Source organism: Lepisma saccharinum, chromosome 4, assembly GCF_977018435.1.
Source record: "Lepisma saccharinum chromosome 4, izLepSacc3.1, whole genome shotgun sequence".
Classification (NCBI taxonomy): domain Eukaryota; kingdom Metazoa; phylum Arthropoda; class Insecta; order Zygentoma; family Lepismatidae; genus Lepisma; species Lepisma saccharinum.
This window is the reverse complement of record NC_139232.1, coordinates 12,107,892-12,129,649: the sequence shown is the minus strand read 5'-3', so window position 1 is coordinate 12,129,649 and position 21,758 is coordinate 12,107,892. Positions and strand designations below refer to the sequence as shown.

Sequence of the window (21,758 nt, the reverse complement as noted above, 5' to 3'; positions counted from 1 at the left end):
TAAGGAAAATAAAACTTATGCCTGTTTAAATTTTGGCTATAACTTACCAAGATCCTTATCTTCTATTTTGGAGACTGACTTAGTATTTAAGTTACTCTCTTCAGAACCAACCTCCTTGTTGTTATATGGAAGAAAAATCACTGTATTATCTGAATTTTCACTTGCCCCAGAATTATCTGGCGTTTGGCCCTCACTTTCAGATTTGGCACCAAGTGTTTCTGTTCCTGGAAATAAATATACAAGGTAACATTCAAACAACTGTAGGAAAATTTCATTTAAAATGATCTTATTTATTGTATAATAAAAATTGTTTAATGGTTGAAGGTGATTGAATACACTAGTGGTCTGCAGATGTTACAATTCCAGGATCAGAAAACAAATCCCCATTTTGATCCAAATGATTTCCTGATTACCATGTTAGTGCATGTGCAATTTACAATGTGTTTTACTTCATAACAAAGTCATCATTAGGTAATTCAAAGAAGTATGCACTCACAAATTACATTTTTCATGACATCATGTGTAACGAACCTGAGAGTTTAAGATTTTATATTTATAAGAAGTTAAGATTTTTAAAATGTTTGTTATTTCAAATAATGTTCAAGTTGTCACAGATAATTATACTTATACTGATACAGTTGTAGTTGCAACTTTTATACATGTTTATAAATACGTCAAAATCTGTTCGTGTTGACGTCACTTTCTAATCTCAGCCGAGGAAGTGAACTAACCTGAATGTTTCTCACCTGATGACAGACTGAGTTTGAAAAACAATTGAAGGTGAAAAATAATAAGAACTTGGAAACGGAGAGAATTGAAGTATAGATTTTGGTTTTTCGAGTTTTCTTCTTGCCGATAAGTTGAAAGTAAACAATTAATTATGTTCTTTGACTTTCGCTTTATGTGAGGGAATATACCAACGTTAGTAGTGAAATGTTCTAGTGTTGTACTGGTAAGTGATTATGAATATACGCGTTTATAAAACTGCGTTTTAACTTTGAAAACAGTGTTGGGTTTTCTTTTCTACCCAGCAAGCCCTGATGATTTGCAGATTCTCATGTTCCCGACTAAACGAGTAGCGGACTAACTTTGTGACGACTGGTGTACAACCGGGATGGACGTTGCATAGTTATTTTGGCACACCAACGCGGGGCTCGAGTGCATAGTTATTTTGGTACAATCGTGGGGGCTTGAGTGCAAAGTTATTTTAGCAATTAAAACGTGATACCCGATTTAGTGCATACTGAAAGTGTTCGTCCATAGAATTCACGAAGGTGATATTGAAAGTCCTTGGAATTCACGAAGGTAAAAGTGTGATAGTGAAGTGAAGTTATTAACTGGTAAGAGCCATAGACGGTGTAGTAGAATGGAGAAAGACGCGACAGGAATGAATCTGCGAAGCAGAGGAAGAACGACAATGGATGCAGAAACAAAGTTTGGATGCTGTGATGATCTTACCAATGACAGGGAATTTTTCCAGTGTTGCCAATGTTTGCAGAGGTTTCATAGTAGTTGTGATGGGCAGGAAGTAACGTTGGCATCAAATAAAGAAATGCGATGCAAATCATGCTTGTCATCACCAGAAACAGAACCAGAACCGAACGTTCCTACCAAACCCTCATCAGATCACTGGCTACTTGATTGGTTGATGAAAGATAAAGCAGAGCGAAACCAGAAAGAAAAGGAGGATGAAGACCGTAGACAGAAGGAAAGGATAGAGGAGGAGAAACAGCGTAAGAAAGAGATGGCTCAGATAGAGAAAGTTCGAAAGAAGGAGATGATGGAGTTTAAGCTCATAGTTGAGTCTATAGAAGAAAAGAGAAGGAAAGAGAAAGAAGAGGAAGAAGAAAAGAGAAGGGAAGAGAAAGAGGAGGAAGAAGAAAAGAGAAGGAAAGAGAAAGAGGAGGAAGAAGAAAAGAGAAGGAAAGAGAAAGAGGAGGAAGAGGAAAGGAGAAAGAAGGAAAAAGAAGAGGAAGAAGAAAAGAGAAGGAAAGAGAAAGAGGAAGAAGAGGAAAGGAGAAAGAAGGAAAAAGAAGAGGAAGAAGAAAAGAGAAGGAAAGAGAAAGAGGAGGAAGAGGAAAGGAGAAAGAAGGAAAAAGAAGAGGAAGAAGTTAAGAGAAGGAAAGAGAAAGAGGAGGAAGAGAGAAAGAGAAAAGAAGACTTAGATATTTTCCGTGCATTGATTGAAAACCAGGAAGAAAGGAGGATACAGGAAGATATAAAACTAAGGTCAGAGTTACAGGCTCTATTCTCTCAACATAAACTTGAACAGGTAGAGAGCGTCAGAGGAGAGATAGAAAAGATTAGTATTAAAGTCACTGAAAAGGTGGACGAAAGGGTAAAGGAAATTGTGGAAGAGCAGCTAGAGTTCTTAACAGTTCGACAAGGACGGATAGAGAAGGAACAGGAGCAATTGAAGAAGAATATGGAAACCTGCCTTGAAATTGTCCAGTCTGGAAGAGAATCTGAATGTGACCCTCCAGAGAGAGTTCAAGAATTAAAGAGTTCTGTAGAGTCTATTAATGTAGCACTACAAACCTTTGGTGAACGAACAGAACTCATAGAAAATATAGTGCAAGGACAGAAAGTTGAAATAAAGGAAGCTGGAGAAAAGGTTAATTTTCTCCATGAGAAGGCTAAAAAGATGGAAGTATCTCTTCGCCAAGAAATTCAGGAACAGACAGTTACAATTATAAGTAGGGTCAGTGAACTGCAGGAAAAGATCCATAATTTACAGATTCGACCAGAAACCTCTTCCGATATAGTGCCTGATCCAATCCGAGGACTGAATCCAGAAGCTACTGCCTATGAACCTCCTGTTGTACTTCCAAACCCATTCTTCCCCGGTAATACCACAACTTCTGATAGATGCAAGAGGCCTAGAGAAAAGGATAGTAATGACAGTTTTTCTCCTCGACGCAGAACAGAGTTTAAGATGCCCAGAATGGCTGATATCTCGAACATTCCGAAGTTTAAAGGCGATATCGAAGCTCAATCTGCCGAAAGATATCTGCGTGAATTAAATGTCAGTTTCGACTTAATGCAAGTGCCTGAGCACTATAGATTGGAATTATTACCTCGGGTTTTCACCGGCAAGGCTGAGCATTGGTTAGCTGGTAATATGGACAACTTTGTGAATTATGCTGATTTCTGCGTACGCTTTAAAGATGAATTTGCATCAGAAAAGGCGAAACAAAGACAACTAGCGGCTGTGAGGAACCGAAGGTATTCTCACCTGGTCCACGACAACTTAGAGAGTTTTGCCTGGAGTGTCTACGCAGCGTACAGAAACCTAGCTGACAATTTTAATGAGAGTGAAGTTCTTAATTTGATCATTGGACAGTTGCCGTATCGCATTCGAAATCTTTGTCTGGCGCACGCTCCACGAAGTGTGGATGAATTGACACATTTCTTAAAGGACTTCGATATTTATGATGACCCTGATGCCTGGAAGAATAAAGAAGACTCTAAGAATAAAGAGGCTGCAGGCAATAAAGGTTTTAAGATCCGGAATATCCAGACGGATTCAGAGAGTCGAGGAGGAAATTTCTCACGACCTCGAAGATTCAACAGAGGATTAGGCAGGAGAGGTTTCAACCAAGATCAAAACCAAAGACAGCGAAATTTCTACAGGCCTCGTCCAGAACAAGAGCAGAATTCTCCAGACAAATGGCGTTACGAAGAACGACGTAGCCGTAGTCCGCTCAGACGGTACTCTCCACCACGTAGAGGTGACAATTGTGGTTCATTCTCACCAAGACATGACGTTGCCTCAGAGCGGGAAGAAGCAGTGAAGACTACCAGAGAGTTTCTGCACAACCAGCGATCCCAATCATGTCAAACAAACGTCGACCTTTACTAAGTGCCTCCTCTTCGTTTAGGCAAGTGAACTCGACGGGACGTAAAATACAAGGATAATATGTAAATTCTTTTTGTTGACCAAAAATGTATCTTCAGGCAGTCAAGTGCATAAGGTTCCGAATGTAAAACTGGTATATTTTCCGGAAGCCTTAAGAAGATAGTGCTAGGTGGTAGACAAGTAGAACATGATATTAGTGACATGAATTTTAGCACCAAAGTATCCATTTAAGAAGGTTTTGGTTCTGACTTCCTCTAGCGAATGCTTTATCTAAAAACTGCACCAGGCAGAAATAAGTATTGAGAAGAATGCAGTTGATGCGTTGTTTGTTAAAACTCCTGATCAAATGAAGGAGGATTTTCCAGATATATATTTAGTGCGGTACATCCGAAAAGTCCAGAATGAGGATAGAATCGGGATGTATAAATCCGTAGACCTCTGAAAGAAGGTCCATATAATAAATATTTGGATTGATTCCTATAAGCAGGAGTTATTTTATTGCTGGTGTTGAATTTAAAGGCACAGAAGCACAGAAGCAAGAAGAGTGTTGAGTTTGAAGTGCTATTGGAAAGTACTGATTGAGTTCATTGCTTATCGAACCCTGTACCTTTTTCTATAAAGTCTTTCTGGAGAAGAAACTAGATATATGGAAGCCTGTTATTCTATTAAACCATCATGGAATGAATCATTGCCTGAATTCACTGTTTATTGGCTGATTAACTATCCTGGATTACATTCTGTGTTGGATACTGTAAACTACGTCCCTTCTGAGCTCTTGTCAAATGAAGAGAAGCCAAGATTGAGTCATTCAATTGTCAAGAAAATTATATTTCAATGTTCTTTATGTACTGAAATTTTTTTCATAACTTGTAAATTACAATTTCATCAAAAATTTTCCCCGGACGAGGGGCAATTGTAACGAACCTGAGAGTTTAAGATTTTATATTTATAAGAAGTTAAGATTTTTAAAATGTTTGTTATTTCAAATAATGTTCAAGTTGTCACAGATAATTATACTTATACTGATACAGTTGTAGTTGCAACTTTTATACATGTTTATAAATACGTCAAAATCTGTTCGTGTTGACGTCACTTTCTAATCTCAGCCGAGGAAGTGAACTAACCTGAATGTTTCTCACCTGATGACAGACTGAGTTTGAAAAACAATTGAAGGTGAAAAATAATAAGAACTTGGAAACGGAGAGAATTGAAGTATAGATTTTGGTTTTTCGAGTTTTCTTCTTGCCGATAAGTTGAAAGTAAACAATTAATTATGTTCTTTGACTTTCGCTTTATGTGAGGGAATATACCAACGTTAGTAGTGAAATGTTCTAGTGTTGTACTGGTAAGTGATTATGAATATACGCGTTTATAAAACTGCGTTTTAACTTTGAAAACAGTGTTGGGTTTTCTTTTCTACCCAGCAAGCCCTGATGATTTGCAGATTCTCATGTTCCCGACTAAACGAGTAGCGGACTAACTTTGTGACGAATGGTGTACAACCGGGATGGACGTTGCACATGGAACCCAGAAGGTGCAGTCCTGATTAGTTTATCCTTGCATAAAAGTATAATTAAAACAAATTTTCAAACTTCATAACATGTGGGAGTGGACCAATCAATAGCAATCCTTCACACCAGTGACATCGAGCTGCACAAGGTTGCATTTCACTGGCCAGCTATCAAGTGATAGGCAACAAGGGCTGCTTGTCACTTCAGGGTGATATCCCCAGAGAACTGGATAGATTTGAGTGCTGATACAGACATACATTCAACTCTATTTCTAAACTTATGTTGAAATATTGAAGAAGTAATGTTTGTCCCAAGAGTAAATATTTCACTCTAAAATGTATTTAGTTTTCAACACTGAGCATTTTTAACAGTACCTCCTCTGCACAACATTATTGCACTACCTGATGAACTGGTACATTATTGCATTACCTGAGGAACTGGTGACTAAACTGTTGGCCGAATCCCGTCCCGATCCAGAATAACTCTCTGTCGGAGAAGGTACACGTCTTGCTACAGTCAACGTGATGATACCAGGTGTTGGTCCCTCCTGGTGCATCACCTTCCTCAAAGTCTCCATGGCCTCTGAATTTGATTTGGTAAGTAGCGACACACCATTTATATTCACCAACTGATCGTTCGTTTTAAGTCTACCATCTCGTGAAGCAGCACCACCATTAATGACACTTTTCACAAAAATCCCTAGATCCTGTGACACTCCATTGTTGCTTGCCGAGGTTTTCCCTTTCACACTCACGCCTGTGAAAATAAACAGCATCGATAAATTAAGGTGCAAAATTTCAGAATACACATAATTATTAAGGCCCGGCAGGACCTCTGTCCGATGCCAGGGCAGCTGTTTTCGAATGTTGTTCTCCTTTCAAAAACTGGTATGATATTCCAAAATATGAAATATTACATGTTTAGAATTCCTTCTAGAGCAGGGCGCGAAAAAAGTTTGGGGCTGGCGACTAAAATTTCATTGTTTCAAATATGTGTCAAACACGCCCGAACATCTCATTCCAACGTTCGTACGTGGTTTTGGAAAGCGAGCCGATTGAAAACCCCGTGTCCACTCAATGCCTATACCATCTAATCGGCACAACAGTTCTGCAACTGTTGGGATGCTACCACTTTGGATGCACATTAAACCAAACCCAACCCATTTTCCCTGCTTTGCTTTTCCTCCACTCGGACTTGAGGTGGGGAGGGGGGGGGGGGGGGTTAGAGTGGAGCAGACCGTGGCCCAACCGAGACTCCTTGCTTGTGCACGGAAAAACCCTGTTTTCACAGTTATGAACTGCTCTCGCGCGTGCCAGTGTCCAATCTTTGTTGACAAAAGAATGTGATAAATGCACTCGTGAAGGTTGGTTGACGTTTATGTTTACCTAATTTTTTTTTGGTTCGGTGGTAGTTGCCTGTGAGTGAAGTGGTTCCAGAGAAATACATACATCAGCCTTCTGATTGATGGATGTGTATGTTCGATAGTGGATGCAAATTATTGGTCACATCAAGGAGGACATTATAGGAGTAATAGAGCTTCCAAACTCTACTTCTGCTGGCTACTTCACAGCCATAACTGATTATTTAGATAAGGCAATAGGTTCAAATAAATACAGAAACAAGTGTTACATTGTAGGTTTGGGTACTGCAGCAAATATGGTCGGGCACAAATAAGGATAGGCTGTGCAAATTAAAGCTATCTGTAATAAAATGATAAATATTCACTGCCTTGCACACCGTTTGCAGTTAGCTGTGCTGGATGCATGTCGTGAAGTTGAATATCATAGAGCATTTTATTCCGTGATTAGGAATATTTTTCAGTGTTATCATGGCTCTTCTAAAAGTGAAGTCTTGAGAGAAACGGCAGAAGTTATAGAAGAAATTCTAAAACTGAGTGATATCCACACTATTAGGTGGCTAGCCAGCAAGAAGTGCTGTAAGAGCTCTCTTGCAATCATGAAAGCTTGAATAGGTGGCCCATGGAAAAGACAATTATGGCGCTAAAGCTAAGGGTTTGCTGAAACGTTTGAAGCAATTTAATTTTCTTAAGCTTCTGTACTTCCTTTTGGATTTCTACAGGAAATTGAACCCTTTAAGCGTGGCACTATAAAATAAGAATCTTTTGATTGCATCTCTGAAAATAAGAATTGAACACTGGATGACCTAGAATCTAATGTTGGACCAAGCAAACAAGATTTCTTGGACCAAGCAAACAAGATTTCTTGGACCAAGCAAACAAGATTTCTTGGACCAAGTATCCATTTCAGGGAAGATCAGGGATGTGCAGCTCACAAACATTCAAAATGGAGAGCAAGAGTTTCAGACTGTTAGAGGAAACTTAATTAACAATGCGAAGGTGTACATCACAGAAAGATTGCAATCTATATCAACAGATGTGATTGCATCTCTGCATGTTTTCGACACTTTGGGTCCGCCTCCCAAAGAAAATATTCTTCAGTTTGGGATAGAAGAATTAAAGAAGCTCTACATGTACTTGAACCCAAGCCTTCATAATGAGAAAATGGATGTTCTGTTAGCAGAGTGGACAGAATACAAACTTTTGTTTCCTTCTCTGACTTTGAATCAGATGCTGGAGAAAATTCACAGTGAGGAGTGTTCAACAAGATTCCCCAATCTGCTCTAGATTTTGACATTTTGTGCTGTTCTACCAGTGAGCACAGTTTCATGTGAGAGAGGTTTCAGCTGTCACAACAGACTGAAGACTACTTACAGGAACTCTCTGAAGATTGAGACACTGGATGATTTGCTCCGAGTTTCTGTAAATGGACCCCCCCCCCCTGTTTGACCCAGCAGCTGCGATTGATAAGTGGTACCTCAGTGCAGAACGACAACGATACACAAACATTAATTCTTTTTAATACTTGCTCATATTTTTATTACTTATCAATATAAAATAGTGGCGACCAAAGATTTTAGTCTGGCGACTGACTTCAAACTTGAAATTTCATGCCCTGTTCTAGAGCATACACGTGAATCTTTGTGTGGTCTGCTTTCGCTGTTGTCTAAATATTAGGGATGGGACAGATTAATCGATAAAATTATTGATAATTTTACAAATCCGATATATCTATAAATATCTTATAATTTTGCATTTCGTTATATTTTTATGGATATAAACATACAATCTTCATGCCTTACTTTTTTAAAAGTACGTGCCCAAATATGCAGCCTCTTTTGCATTGCCATCATAAAGGTCAGTGAACCATTTGAAACTTTACATCAGATCGATAGAATATAGATTATCAGCAATGCCAAATTTTATATCGGTATTTTATCGGTATTGGCCAAAACTTCTTATCCATCCCTACTACATACTTAAGTACTAAAGTGTGCCTAGATATTCTCAATAGTTTTGTGGCTACATAAGTCTATTAAACTAGACTTATCTATTAGTACAAAAAACAGGGTTTTGATTTATAAATTAAAATACTAGTTTAAAAGCATATTGAATGTAATTTCAGGTATATTTGGCAGAAAATGTGTGCAAATATAAAAAGGCGAATTTTGGGAAAAATAAATATGTAATACCACATTTGGAAAAAGTAACACCGAAAAAACAAGGTCTATTCATATAACTAATTCTGTGAATATGAAACTCTCTAATTTACCACTGATGTTCCTACCTACATTAGAAAAATAACAACTGCACATGCACTAAATTTATTGTACAAAACATGCTATCTACTTACCAAGGCCAGCTTTCTCCGTATCGTGAACAGGAATGTCAAATGTAAGAATCTCTCTGTGTTTCCAGGGGAAGGTGAGTCCATCATCATTAGCTTTCTCAGGAGGCTAAAAACAAGAACAAAAGAAAATCAATATACGTTGTACAGATATTTACATAAAGCTGAAAATATGATATTATAAAGTACATGTCCTGTCATGTAATTCACTTTTGTTTTTAAGAAATCAATTCTTCAACAGAGAATAAAAAACACCTGCAATCCTTTATGAATAATATAAGATTTGATTTAGACACAAATAAAGACTTCTAATCTTATTTAATAGCTTTGTGTGTGCATAAATTTCATATAAGAGAAATATGACTGTATAAGAGTGAAGGGGGTATGACTCTTACAGTGATATAATTTTTAATCTTTCCATGTGACAACTTTTTTTCCAAGAAAAGTAAAATGCCCATCCTCACCCTTTGGGATGACATTAGCTATTTTAATGTACACTACTTGTTATGTTTTTAGTTATCTTTGAGATAATTACAAATGCAGCCTTCTGTGGAGAAAGATGCAAATTAAAACAATGCTCAGTAGAAACATTTGTTGCTGTTGTAAGAGCCAAACTGGGCCATTGTGACATTGGCCAAATTCCCAGTGTACACACTGAACATCCTTCTGAAAACACACATTTGGCACCACTCTTTTCCTACTGTTTATAAGGTCAGAAAGCTAGCTGTATTTTTTTCCTGTCCCATTGAGACCCATAGCTAAAGAGGGAAGGGGCATGCTGAGGCAATGGAGGTGCCAAAACATTTGTACAGTTATGAATAAGAGTAACAAAAATTTAAGAGAAGCAAAAGGAATATATCATGAAATGAACACAAATATGAAATCAATACATACACTTTTGTCAGCTGCAAAGAAAATGTGATAACATTCCAAAACATCTAAAAATTTGTTATTTTCAAATATACTGTGTATATATCAGTAACAAAAAAATCTAATTACAGTTCACATTTTAACATAGTGACTATGTAGTTTTAGAATTAGTAATACATTCCTTTTTTTCTCAGCATAGCTTTAAGTTCTATTGCTATTTCAAAAATAAGCTAAATCGTTTAATTAAACACCAATTAAGTAAACACTAATAATTCATATTAAAACACTTCAAGCATAAATCTATATCTAATATTGAAGCATTCAAATGTTAATATGCATGCAGAAAAACCTTCCAATGTAAGCAAGCAGCATGTAATTAAATGAATAAGAATTTGTTAACTTCAGCACATGCATGTGTTAATAAGGAAGTCAGGAAGTAAAAGATCAGATACTAGAAAATAAGTGATGTCTACACGTGCTGTCCAAATTTAAAAACAGTGTATAAAGTTCATGTGTGCATATTAACAGTGAAGATCTACAGAAGAGTTTTTTAATGTCAAAAACACATGTTGAATTTAAATTCGGGCATTTTCTTTTAATTCAGATGAAAAAAAGGGAAGAAAATGTTAATTGAAGACATTATTTGCAATCAAAACTACCAGTAAACCATGAATACTTGACATTAAGAAACATGTTTTGTTTTAAAGAGAATACTAAGAATTTTCGTTAAGTATGTGTGAGTCAATAAATAGGATAAGGAAGGAAGTGGGAACCTCAAAAAATGGAAGCTGATGTCCCACTCTCTTCTCATGATTCCCTGTAGGCTGATAGGGAACATTCGGAACAGATGAATTAAAGTAACGAGTTCCTTCACTCGCCATCGATTCAGGAGGTACCTACAAGATGGGCAAAATGTTAGACTCGCAATTTCCCACAAAAAAACCAAGTTTACATGCATCTGCATTAAACTATAAATGCATATACACAGCATACTAACATTACTAGCAACTGCTGTGCTTATTATGTTTCATATTGTTTTGTATTAACTTCCTTCTCTCTCTATGGTAAAAATAATTATCTCTTTCCTGCATGAGATCTCATTAAGTTTTCCTGCCACAAATTTAATAAAGTTTTTGAAAAAGAAAATTTGCACCAAAAATACTAATCTACATATGACCTCAATATAGATATATTCTCTTGCTAGCAAGATGAAATGTCTACCATATAAATAAAATACCATCTCATGCAGGAAACTTAATTCAGATATATAGCACTCTTTATAGAAATTACAGATTAAGTTGTGAACGATTAAGTTGTCCTACTAATTCATAAATAAAAATAATAAATATTGGGCAACTATTGTGCGAACAAGTTTAATAAACAGTTGAAAATCAACAGTGTTCACCATTCATTAACAATCTCTTGTGACTTTAGTCCCTACAGAGGGATCATTAAGTAAAATCAAACATATAATTCTTACATTCGTTTTTATTTTTTATGATTCGGAAATACGTATTTTGAAATTTACACATCTATATTACTAAATTATGATTCAAAAGCCAACAGGAATGTAATTTCTCCAGTGACTTTTTTTACATTTTATCCTATAAAGTAAACAATGTATATTACAGCAATATGGGTACAATTGAATATAAATATATACTGCAGTATCTACTAAATATGGCATGGAGCTAATATCACTATACCATGCATAAACTTAAAACTATAAAATAATTTCTAAAAAATTTAGTACAAAAATAAAAAAATCCTTTTCTAGCCACCACTACACCATCACATGCTGTTTTCTAAAAAAATGAAAATGCTATTCTCTCCCATTAAAAAAAATCAGCTAAAAATAACCAAATATTAATACATAGCATGACATGTGCAAATATCACTATTAATAATAAGGCATTCAAGAAAAAGCAAAGAAATCACTACTAAGCACTTCTCTGTTACGAAAGACTTACAATTTGCCTTGGAAGCCTGGGACTCTCCTCTCCTTTCTCCTGCCTTGAAACAACAAGTCGAACAGTCCCTCCAGGTGGAGTGTTTCTGAGCACCGTAACAGCCTCGGCTTGTGTTTTACCAGTCATTTCAATTCCGTTTACTTCCAAGAGGCGATCGCCAGGTCTCAACCTCCCATCTTCTACTGCAGCTCCCTATTAATGAATGTTTTTCACATTAATTACATATTTGTTAAGAATGGGACCGATTAATTGGACCTTTATCAGTATCACCCAATACTGTCAATAATTTTTAATAAAATATTTCCATAAATAGCTAAATTCGTCCATTTTCTTACTTTTTAATGCATGTAAAAGCTTAATTGATGTCATCTTTTTCAAATATGATGATGATGGTGATGGTGATGGTGGTGATGGTGATGATGGTGGTGGTGATGGTGATGGTGGTGATGGTGATGGTGGTGGTGATGGTGGTGGTGATGGTGGTGATGATGGTGGTGGTGATGGTGATGGTGGTGATGATGGTGATGGTGATGATGGTGATGGTGATGGTGATGGTGGTGGTGATGGTGATGGTGGTGTAACAATAGAAATTTCAATTTTTTTCAGGATAGTAACTTGAGTTGAACACCAGAAAAAACTTGAATTGTTGTGATCAATTGCCTTTGTACAGGATGGGCCCATAAGTCTCAGAAGTTATTTGAAGAGTTAATAAAGTTTTCATGAAATTACTTTTCACACGTAAGCGTAAAGAAATCTCCCCTATGTAATGTGCATAGTCAAACAATGCATACAAAAGTTATGGATTGTTGAAACCCTTTCACAGCTTATGGACCACCCTGTACAATAAGAAAATTGTTCAATTTCCCCATATCATTGCAATTAGCCACAAGTGGTGGTAGAAAGGTTATGCAAAATAAAGAGGAAAAGACAAATTTACGTTCTCTCGATGATGGCATACAAAGTCCCTCCAGTCATGTGCATTGAAAGCAGTTATAACACCATTAAGCCTTGTTTCCATGATTATGAAAAAATAAATATGCTGACCAAGGCAGTAATTTATTTTATTAAAAACATAAACTAAACTTAACGTTTCAACCTTCTAGAGTCTGAAGAAGACCTTGCTAGAAGGTTGAAACGTTACGTTTAGTTTAGGTTTTTAATAAAATAAATTACCGCCTTGGTCAGCATATTTATTTCTTGAAAGCAGTGTTCAACTTTGGTGGGCAAGGAGCTTGGTTCAGAAAGGGCAGGGAATTGTTTCCTATCAATACTTTTCATTCCTAAGGTGCAAAGCAACCAGTGAGAATTATTACGTACCTTTGGAAGAATATTTTTTATGTATATAGGGCAGTTTCCACCTGCTGGGTTGTCTCTTGTTGTGATGCTAAATCCAAGACCATGGGATCCTTTTGTTAGTTCTATTTCTATTTTCTTGCCTACAAAATAAAATTTTATGCAATTATAAACGAAAGTATCCATTTCAATTGCTTCTAGTGTTTTTAATACAATGATTATGCTAATCTCCTTTGAATTTTTGAAGTTACCTTGCCTCTAAATTGAATTAATCACTCCCTGAAGAAAAATTGAAAACAAATGCATTAATTATTCAATTTCAAGCTTTCGTAGCATATTTTCATTTTGGAATCTAAATTTTTTGACAAAAATGTCCTATACAAATTGGGAAAGCAACACATAGCACTCACCTATTTTCCTAGTATTTGCAGTCAGCAAACTATTTGTACTTCGAGCTGCTTGAGGTTGGGGTACCTTCTTTGTTGGAGAGACGGTTGCAACTTTCATATTTCCACCAACCACTGAATGAAAATATTGGAAAATCAGCTCTTGCTCATTTTGGAATGTACATTCTAATAAGATAATTACTAAGTTTCTTGTGGGTTCAGGGAAAATAATAGAAACGGAAGTGTCCAAACCATTATGATATTTCCCATGTTAACTAAACTAAATGTCTTTATTATTTTTTAAGATTATACACTTTCATAATTTCTTGCATGAAAGAGAGAGATTGAAAATAGTGCACAGCAATGGGATTGCATTATTTCATCCTCCCTGTCCCTTTCAGCATTATCTGCATACATATATTATTATATTCATCTTACTTATGGCCCACTATCAATTAACGTAAAAAAATAAATCACACCACTCAAGATTCATTTGCTTTCAAGTTTTACATTCAAGTTTAATTAACAGCATTTTTGTTTGTATTTTTTATTTGCATTAATCAAAGCAATGACTCATTAGTATTAAAACACAATACACAATTGTAGTTTTTCTTGTATGTACGCATTGCTTGCATTGTAGAACCATTTCCTTGTAGTTTACGGTTATTACAAGCATAAGAAAACAGTTTTTTTTCACCATCTTTAAAATTTAATGTAACAGAAAACATCTAGAAATTTTGTGAAAACAATGACGACTTTGAATTACCTGATGATAATTGCGATTCATAATTTTAAATAAGAAATAAAGTGATCAATTTTTTTTTTATCTGAAATAAAAATAAAACAGACTGCTTCTTTTCAGAGTTAGGTTGCTATATTACAACAAAGTAACATTGACAACATCCATTATATAACGGATTATTTTTGTTTAAAAAATTGTGAACCATTGTTATAACTGTATCTTTAGTCAAAATATAAATAAATGTCTGATGAAAGGAGCGTGTGTTCTCCTGAAACGTCACAACGAAAAACTGTTTTCTTATGCTTGTAATAACCGTAAACTACAAGAAAATAATACACAATTGGTAATTATTTAGTATATTTGAGAATAAACTCAAGAATTTTTAATTTTCATCATATAACATCCTGGTAAAATGCACAAGTAATGTGTTTGATTGATTAAAAAAAAAAAAAAAATCCTGCATTTCATTTCCAAAAGTTGCCAGCTTCTTTTATCATCAATGTGCATAACATGAAGATAGACTCACTGGCTGACTTGGTGGCATTAAATGGTAGAATTTCGAACTCACCACCAAAGTTTCCTTGTCTGGCAAGTGTCCTCATCATCACAATTAGGCAAAAGTGACAGAATAGTGATGCTAACAAAATTAATAAATCAAACAAAGATACACTAAAAATTTATAGAAAAAAGTATATGTATACTGAAAATGCTAGTTATATCAACAAACATTATATACATATACAGTAATATGTATTCAATCAACGTAGGACAGATATCATTAATTGAATAAAACATACAGTTTATGAAAAAAGAGCACGTGATTTCGTTCACTTACATCTCTCTTCAATTTCCACCATTCCATTTTCCTTGTCCTCATGCATTTTAGTAATGGATTTTGGAAAGACAGGTGGGGGAGGTTTCTTTATGTGATCTATTGTTATTCTGTGTTTTATTACACGGAGTTGTAATTCTGGTGCCTTTAATGCATCTTTAAATATTTCCTGTACTCTGGAAAAGCAAATATACAATCTTGTAGAATTTACACACATCTAATATAATATTTATTACAAATCTTATATCTTAGAAATAACTTCGAATACTACATTTTTTATAACATTCTCTCTAACTTCAAATGAAATATATAGTATTTACTATGCATAACAAATGAGTATACTCAAACATCAAAATAATCTAAAGAATACAAAGTACAGATCCATACAAAATGTATTTCTATTATGTATTTTTGCATAGTTGAGTTGAAACACTTAATTCCTTAATTTATAACGCTCTGATGTGCTTTCCAACTTTTGCTAAAGTAAAATTATATTCTGAGAATGTCTTGCTAGTCTTATGTGAAGATTATAAAAAGTGTTTATATGTGAGCAACAACAAATAAATGTGATGTATACCTTTAAGTATTGCTATTAACTTAGTGTAAATATTTCAAGCTTAGATGCAATATAATATTCATCTGCGAAATTTATATATATTTTTTGTATTCATATCTACTCCATTCAACTAATAAACTATATAAATTCTGAGATGTCCACTGTCAAGCAACATGCAGTATTAAATGTATGTCATGTTTGAATATCATGAAGAAAAACACATTAGTATCATCAAAGTCTGCATAGTAATGAAATACAGCATGAATGGAAATACTTTATTTTTTTTTTCAAAAAATATGTTGAAGATGATGTGTGTAGTATAAGTAAAAGAAAACAGTAAAGTACCTTGCAATGAATCAAATGATAAGGAATTGCTATTAATCAATATGAAAAATATTGATTCCACGTGAAATTTTTGCTGTTGCAGCACACTTTATCAACCTTGCAAGTTGACACTAAAGCCCGATCAGCCAAAGAACAAACTTCAGGGAAAGTTTAGGAAGAGGCAGGGAATCTGAGACCCATTAGCTTGCTATGCCGTGGCAACCATTGGCCTTGTTGAGGGTGCCCCTGTTTCAAAAACAACTCTAAACGAAAAATTTGGCAACGCAAAAAAACATGAGAATGTCACCTAACCACGGCAACTGAACAAAGCCGATTGGTTCAGCGGTTCCCTGGCTTTTGATGGAAAAGACAAAAATATAAGTTTCAAGTTTCTTCTTTTGCCAAACAGGCTTTAGGTCATTACTTAGTACTTATTATGCCATAGTTTCATATAATATTGACAAGTAAGTACATTCTTCAATATGGGTCCTACACCAATTAGCAAAGTACATATTACACATGTAACAAATGATGAACAGAGAAATAGTGAAAAGAGAAGAGACAGATTAAAGGTTGTGAATGCATATACAGAGATAAATCCACCAATAATTACCCCTTGCAGGAAAAATTTAGACTTTGACATACACTAGTAAACTACAATGAACTAAGCTATTCTTGAGAAATGCATGGCAATACCATGTATGAGTTAACTACTAAAGAAAATACTTTAAGTAAAGCATTGTGTTTTATGAACTTGCTGTAAAAACTCTCTCAACTAAACACATTTGGCCTCAAAATTAAAGTTCTCATGATGCTGAGTCAACACTAAATTTTGACCTCAAATCAGGGATTGAACTCGGGACCGGTTGCTTCAAAGGTGACAGCACCAAGAATTTTGCCTACATGGGCACTCCATTTGATCGGACATTTCTGATTTTTACTGTTTCTACATCCTGTAATCAATTTCATTAAGAAAGAAAACTATGCAAGTCCTTCATATATTTGTTCATATTTCAAGCAGATATATTTGTAATTTTATTTGACTGTATGTCATTAATTGGGCAGCACTGGAATTTGAAAACAATAAATAAGAACTTACTATATGTAAAACTATAACTGATAGCAATATGCTAATAATACATAAGGAAAATGAAAATTCATTGTGAAAGTATGTTACATTAAATACAATATGTTTCCAACATATGATAAAACTACCTACCTTGGAAAAGGAATGTTAAGTAAACTTTTGCCATTAATCTCTACAATCCTATCATATACTGCCAATTGTCCATCCCTATCTATCCTTCCTCCTGGTTCTATTCCTTGTACTAATAATCCTCTATCTTTTCCTAATCTATTATAGTCAGGAACAACATGTATACCTAGTGGGCCACTTTCATTTCGCATAACAACAAATTCGACACTGGAATGGATAAACATTAAAAAAATTAGTGTTACTGAAATAAGAATACATCTATTCAACCAATTTATACGAGCAAATTGCAAGATTGATCTTACCGTATTGATCTCCCAGTCGGTTTTGAGCATTTTATTTTCAGAGCATATGAAATCCTAGCTTCATTTCTAAATTCATTATGTTATGAAAAATGACACGGCAGAATCAATTGGAACAAACTACAGTAGAGTAGCACCTTAAATTGCCTGCATAAAACAGTGTGTCCGGCTAAAGTACAATAACAGAAAGAATAATAACTTGTAAGTTTATTAAGATATTTCCGTAAAGTTTTCTTCTACTAATGGAGTAACTCAAAAAGTTTTTTTACAAACCTAATTTACCTCTATATGTATAACACATTGATGCACAAATGTGGATCAGAAAGGTCACGATCTCGTCTTTCGTACACTTGAGACTTTACAAAGCCGCACAGAAAAAAAATCAAGCGGAGTAATGTCCATAGTAGTAGTTACTCTCCAGTGTACCAAATACGACTTCATAATCTTTCTGGTCTACGACCTCGCATCCAGAATGTGACTCCAGTAATGCTGTACAACACATGCACGGAGCTTGAAAATAGGTTGGACATCTGTCGTGCTACTAATGGTGTACATATCGCGGTAAATTAGGTATGAAAAATATGTTTCTTAAGTTATTCTATAGGTAGAAGAAAACTGTATGGAAATATCTTAATAAACTTACAAGTTATTAGTTTTTCTTTTATTATACTTTTAAGCCAGACACACTGTATATATTGATAAACAGAAGCAAGTACAAATAATCTGGCAATTATATGAATTTTATAGAAAAAAATACTCTGGTTCTGTTCACTCTAAGTTTAAATTATTTTTTAAGTGCAAAATTAATTCTTCTAATTCCATATTGCCTAGTTTCACATCTACAAACAGGAAATTTGAATTTATTATTAGAATGCCACATCAACTATTCTCCAATATATATATGAATTGAATTTTTTGCTCTTCAAAAGACTGCCAAAAAGATATCTACTAAAACTAAAAGCATGAAGCGTAATTAGACCCAGAAATAAAAGCCTCCTCTACACACAAAAAAGCATCTAAAACAGATACCATGAAATGTAGAAACCCCCAAAAATGTACATAGCCAAAAGTAGGAAATTATGATGATGATGATGAAAATGGCAATTTGCAATTTACAGAGGACTGGACATATACACTAGATTTTATTTCTCTTGTGGTACCTTTGAGTTAACTAATATTTTTGTATGCCAAAATACTCTTATTATAGTTATGTTTAATAAGTTATATACACACACATTCCTTGGTTCGAGTTCTGGCTTAGACATGGGTGTTCTTTGCAAGTGTTTTATCATCAATTTCACCTATCATCATTCATCCTCATTGATGCACTTAGCCAAAAATAGCACAAATGTGATGCAAAATAAACATAAAAATACAAAATGTAAATACAAATTCTATACACAAACATATCTACATATACATTCCTCACCTTCTAGCTCGAACATACATTTGTGACTCGCAAGGAATGTGATTCCTTATTATTATTGTTCTTATGTGTATATTTCACCCCATTTACTTACAGAGCAAAAGTGCAACAGTTGAAACCTTCGATTTCAGGAGTAACAAGTTACAAAAGTATATTTATATAAGAGTAAACTCTACTATTGTCTCTATCTTGAAAATTATCATAGGTACTTTTTACTATTTCCTTATTTTCGTTTTGTGCACAGAAATAATCACACCATATGAGGTTAATCAATATCCAGATAAGATGTTGCCTGTTTATTTGCATAATATCTTGCTCATTATGAAAATAATTGTTTTCTTTCATAATTACCACAATTGATTGATTGATTGATTGATTTAGTTTATTTTACTTCGCGTTTTGTGCCTTTTGGCTAATTTGCGAAGATGGGGATGAGTGATGAAATGATGAAATTGATGAATGGACATTCACAAACAACCAAGCCCGACCGGGATTCGAACCCGGGACCCTTGGCGTCGCAGCGCGATGTGCTAACCACTCGGCCACAGGGTCGGGCACCACAATTGAACCTACTGTTGTGATAAAACCGATAGTATAAATGTGTGGTGTAAAGGAAGAAAAATAAATAAAAATGTACATGCTACTGAGAAGCATGTCATTACCAGATAAGAAGTTGCCTGTTTATTTGAACAATTTCTTCATCATGAAAATAATGAATAAAAATAGATCAAATAAATCAATCAACTGGGTATGATGCCAAACTGTTTAGGTGACTTAAAAACACTGTATACAGATGTGGATCGATGAAGAGGAGGATGAGGATGATTGCCCCTTCAAACCAACCAGTCCATGAGTTTCTGACAAACTATAGAATTGGTGCTTCTTTTCTTTCACATCTTCCGAGAATAGGAGGAATGGCATGATGCTCCCTAGTACATACATCATTTTTTGTTTACATTACTTCCTTCATGTCACATACTTACACCATTTGGTTTAATGCAACTGAAGTGGTAATTATGAAACAAAACAATTCTTGGTACTTGTTTCTGTTAGTATATGTTGCTTACGTTGAACAGTGCTAATGTAGGTTCTTGGCTAGATAAGGTGCCCTCCAAAGCATCTGAGTGAGAAAAACACAAAACTGATGACTAAAAAATAATGACATAGCTACATCTTTAACTTCCTCCTGTAATTCCTGAACACACTACTGATAACTAATAGCAAGCAATTTTTTAAAATACTTATTTCAGTCCAAAATATGTTGTGGCTTCATGGTAATTTATCTTCCACTAAAATGTTTTAAATTAGGGGTTTGGGGGTAAAACATGATAAGTGACGTTTTGGTCATTATTGAGCTATTGAGTAAAAAGAATCATCCTTCAATTTTTGCGTGTAATTGCCATGTCATGCAATTTGCATTGGACTTACACAATGCTTCTGAAATTGTAAACAAAACATGAAAACAATTTATCTACAGTATAGCTTCTAATAACCTTTTTGCTTAAGTAACTCAATAATGATCAAAATGTCACCATATTTTACCCCTGAGCCCTTCAAATTATATATAGCATGGTGAATATAATGGAAAGATTTAAATTTCAATGCTTATGCAATAATCAATAATAATAATAATAATAATAATAATAATAATATATATGCTTCAAAATAACAGGAACTATAGGTTTCGATGAAAGTCTGATAATTCACATTCTTGTGTCACAAATCACTTACATTGTGCTACTTAAACAACTACACGTAACCAACACATACACAAATGAAACAACATACTTGTCAGATTTCAGTTCATCTTCAACGTCGGAATCTCCAGGTTGAATTGGACTAGAACTATTGGCACCTAAAGGTTCTTTCCTTCCATCTTGAGACAGATATACTCGACTAGCCAGATGAGTGGAAATTGCACGATCTGCAGCATCGGCCCATTTATAAGAGTTAGGGCTGTCACCTAGTATCTGCATGGACAGACGATTGCTATCTCTCACGAAACGGGTGAACGCTGACTTCCCCTTTTCCTCATCTCCATCCCATTCGCAAGACAGGTAGCCATTCTCAATGTGGACATATTTTCCATCCTAAAAGAAAATTAAAATACAGTCTTATTGCAAAATAGAACAATATTTTCTTCAAAATTTGCATAACCACAGCTTGTAAATACAAGGCCTGTAAAAAAAGAAACCAAACTCCTTTTGTAAAGTTTGTTTATACATTCTTTGAAGAGAACTGACAGTGGTGGTACATATGAGGTGTCCTTAGTTTTTAACTTGGCACAGTTTTAAAGCAGTTACTAACCTCAGTAATACAGTAGATCACGTTGAGTGCAGGTGTGTTGTGCCCTACGCAATTTTCAGTTACCCTACTATGTAGTAAGTGGAAGGGAAGAGGAGCGAGAATGTGTGAAATTGGAGAAAACTTTCAAAGAGACGTACTACATGTTGCATGAAGCCTATGGCAAGAAACGTTTCAGTTGAACACAGTGTTACAAATGGTACAGACTTTTCAGATTGGGTCTAACCTCCATCGAGAACGAGGAATGAGCAGATCCCATATTAAAATGATGTTGATCATGTTCCTCGACTGGTAGAGAATGGGAATTTGTTCCGCATGGTTCTACAGTGAATGGAGCATTCTATGTTAACAACATGCAACGATTACAAGAAAAGGTCCAACGCAATAGGCCACAGATGTGGTAGTACACTCGCCTCATCAAGTACTACGTTACCGTTCCCCAACTTAACTGTGAAAAAAGCAGTCT

General features: G+C 35.0%; 1 protein-coding gene across 11 annotated transcripts in view; it reads right to left on the bottom strand.

The window, feature by feature from the left end:
• Positions 1 to 21,758, bottom strand: part of baz (par-3 family cell polarity regulator) — a 459,446-nt gene that overhangs the window by 61,013 nt on the left and 376,675 nt on the right. For 9 of the 11 annotated variants that reach the window (XM_083120313.1, XM_083120316.1, XM_083120309.1 and 6 more), the window contains exons 4-13: positions 20,777 to 21,078; positions 17,267 to 17,470; positions 15,171 to 15,343; positions 13,618 to 13,728; positions 13,232 to 13,350; positions 11,915 to 12,106; positions 10,718 to 10,840; positions 9,081 to 9,183; positions 5,800 to 6,126; positions 48 to 224 (exon numbers count right to left, since the gene is read on the bottom strand). In XM_083120313.1, the coding sequence (XP_082976439.1) occupies positions 48 to 224; positions 5,800 to 6,126; positions 9,081 to 9,183; positions 10,718 to 10,840; positions 11,915 to 12,106; positions 13,232 to 13,350; positions 13,618 to 13,728; positions 15,171 to 15,343; positions 17,267 to 17,470; positions 20,777 to 21,078 (1,831 nt within the window). The remainder of the gene's footprint in view (positions 1 to 47; positions 225 to 5,799; positions 6,127 to 9,080; positions 9,184 to 10,717; positions 10,841 to 11,914; positions 12,107 to 13,231; positions 13,351 to 13,617; positions 13,729 to 15,170; positions 15,344 to 17,266; positions 17,471 to 20,776; positions 21,079 to 21,758) is intronic. The other 2 variants (XM_083120318.1, XM_083120317.1) reach the window with 2 other exon arrangements.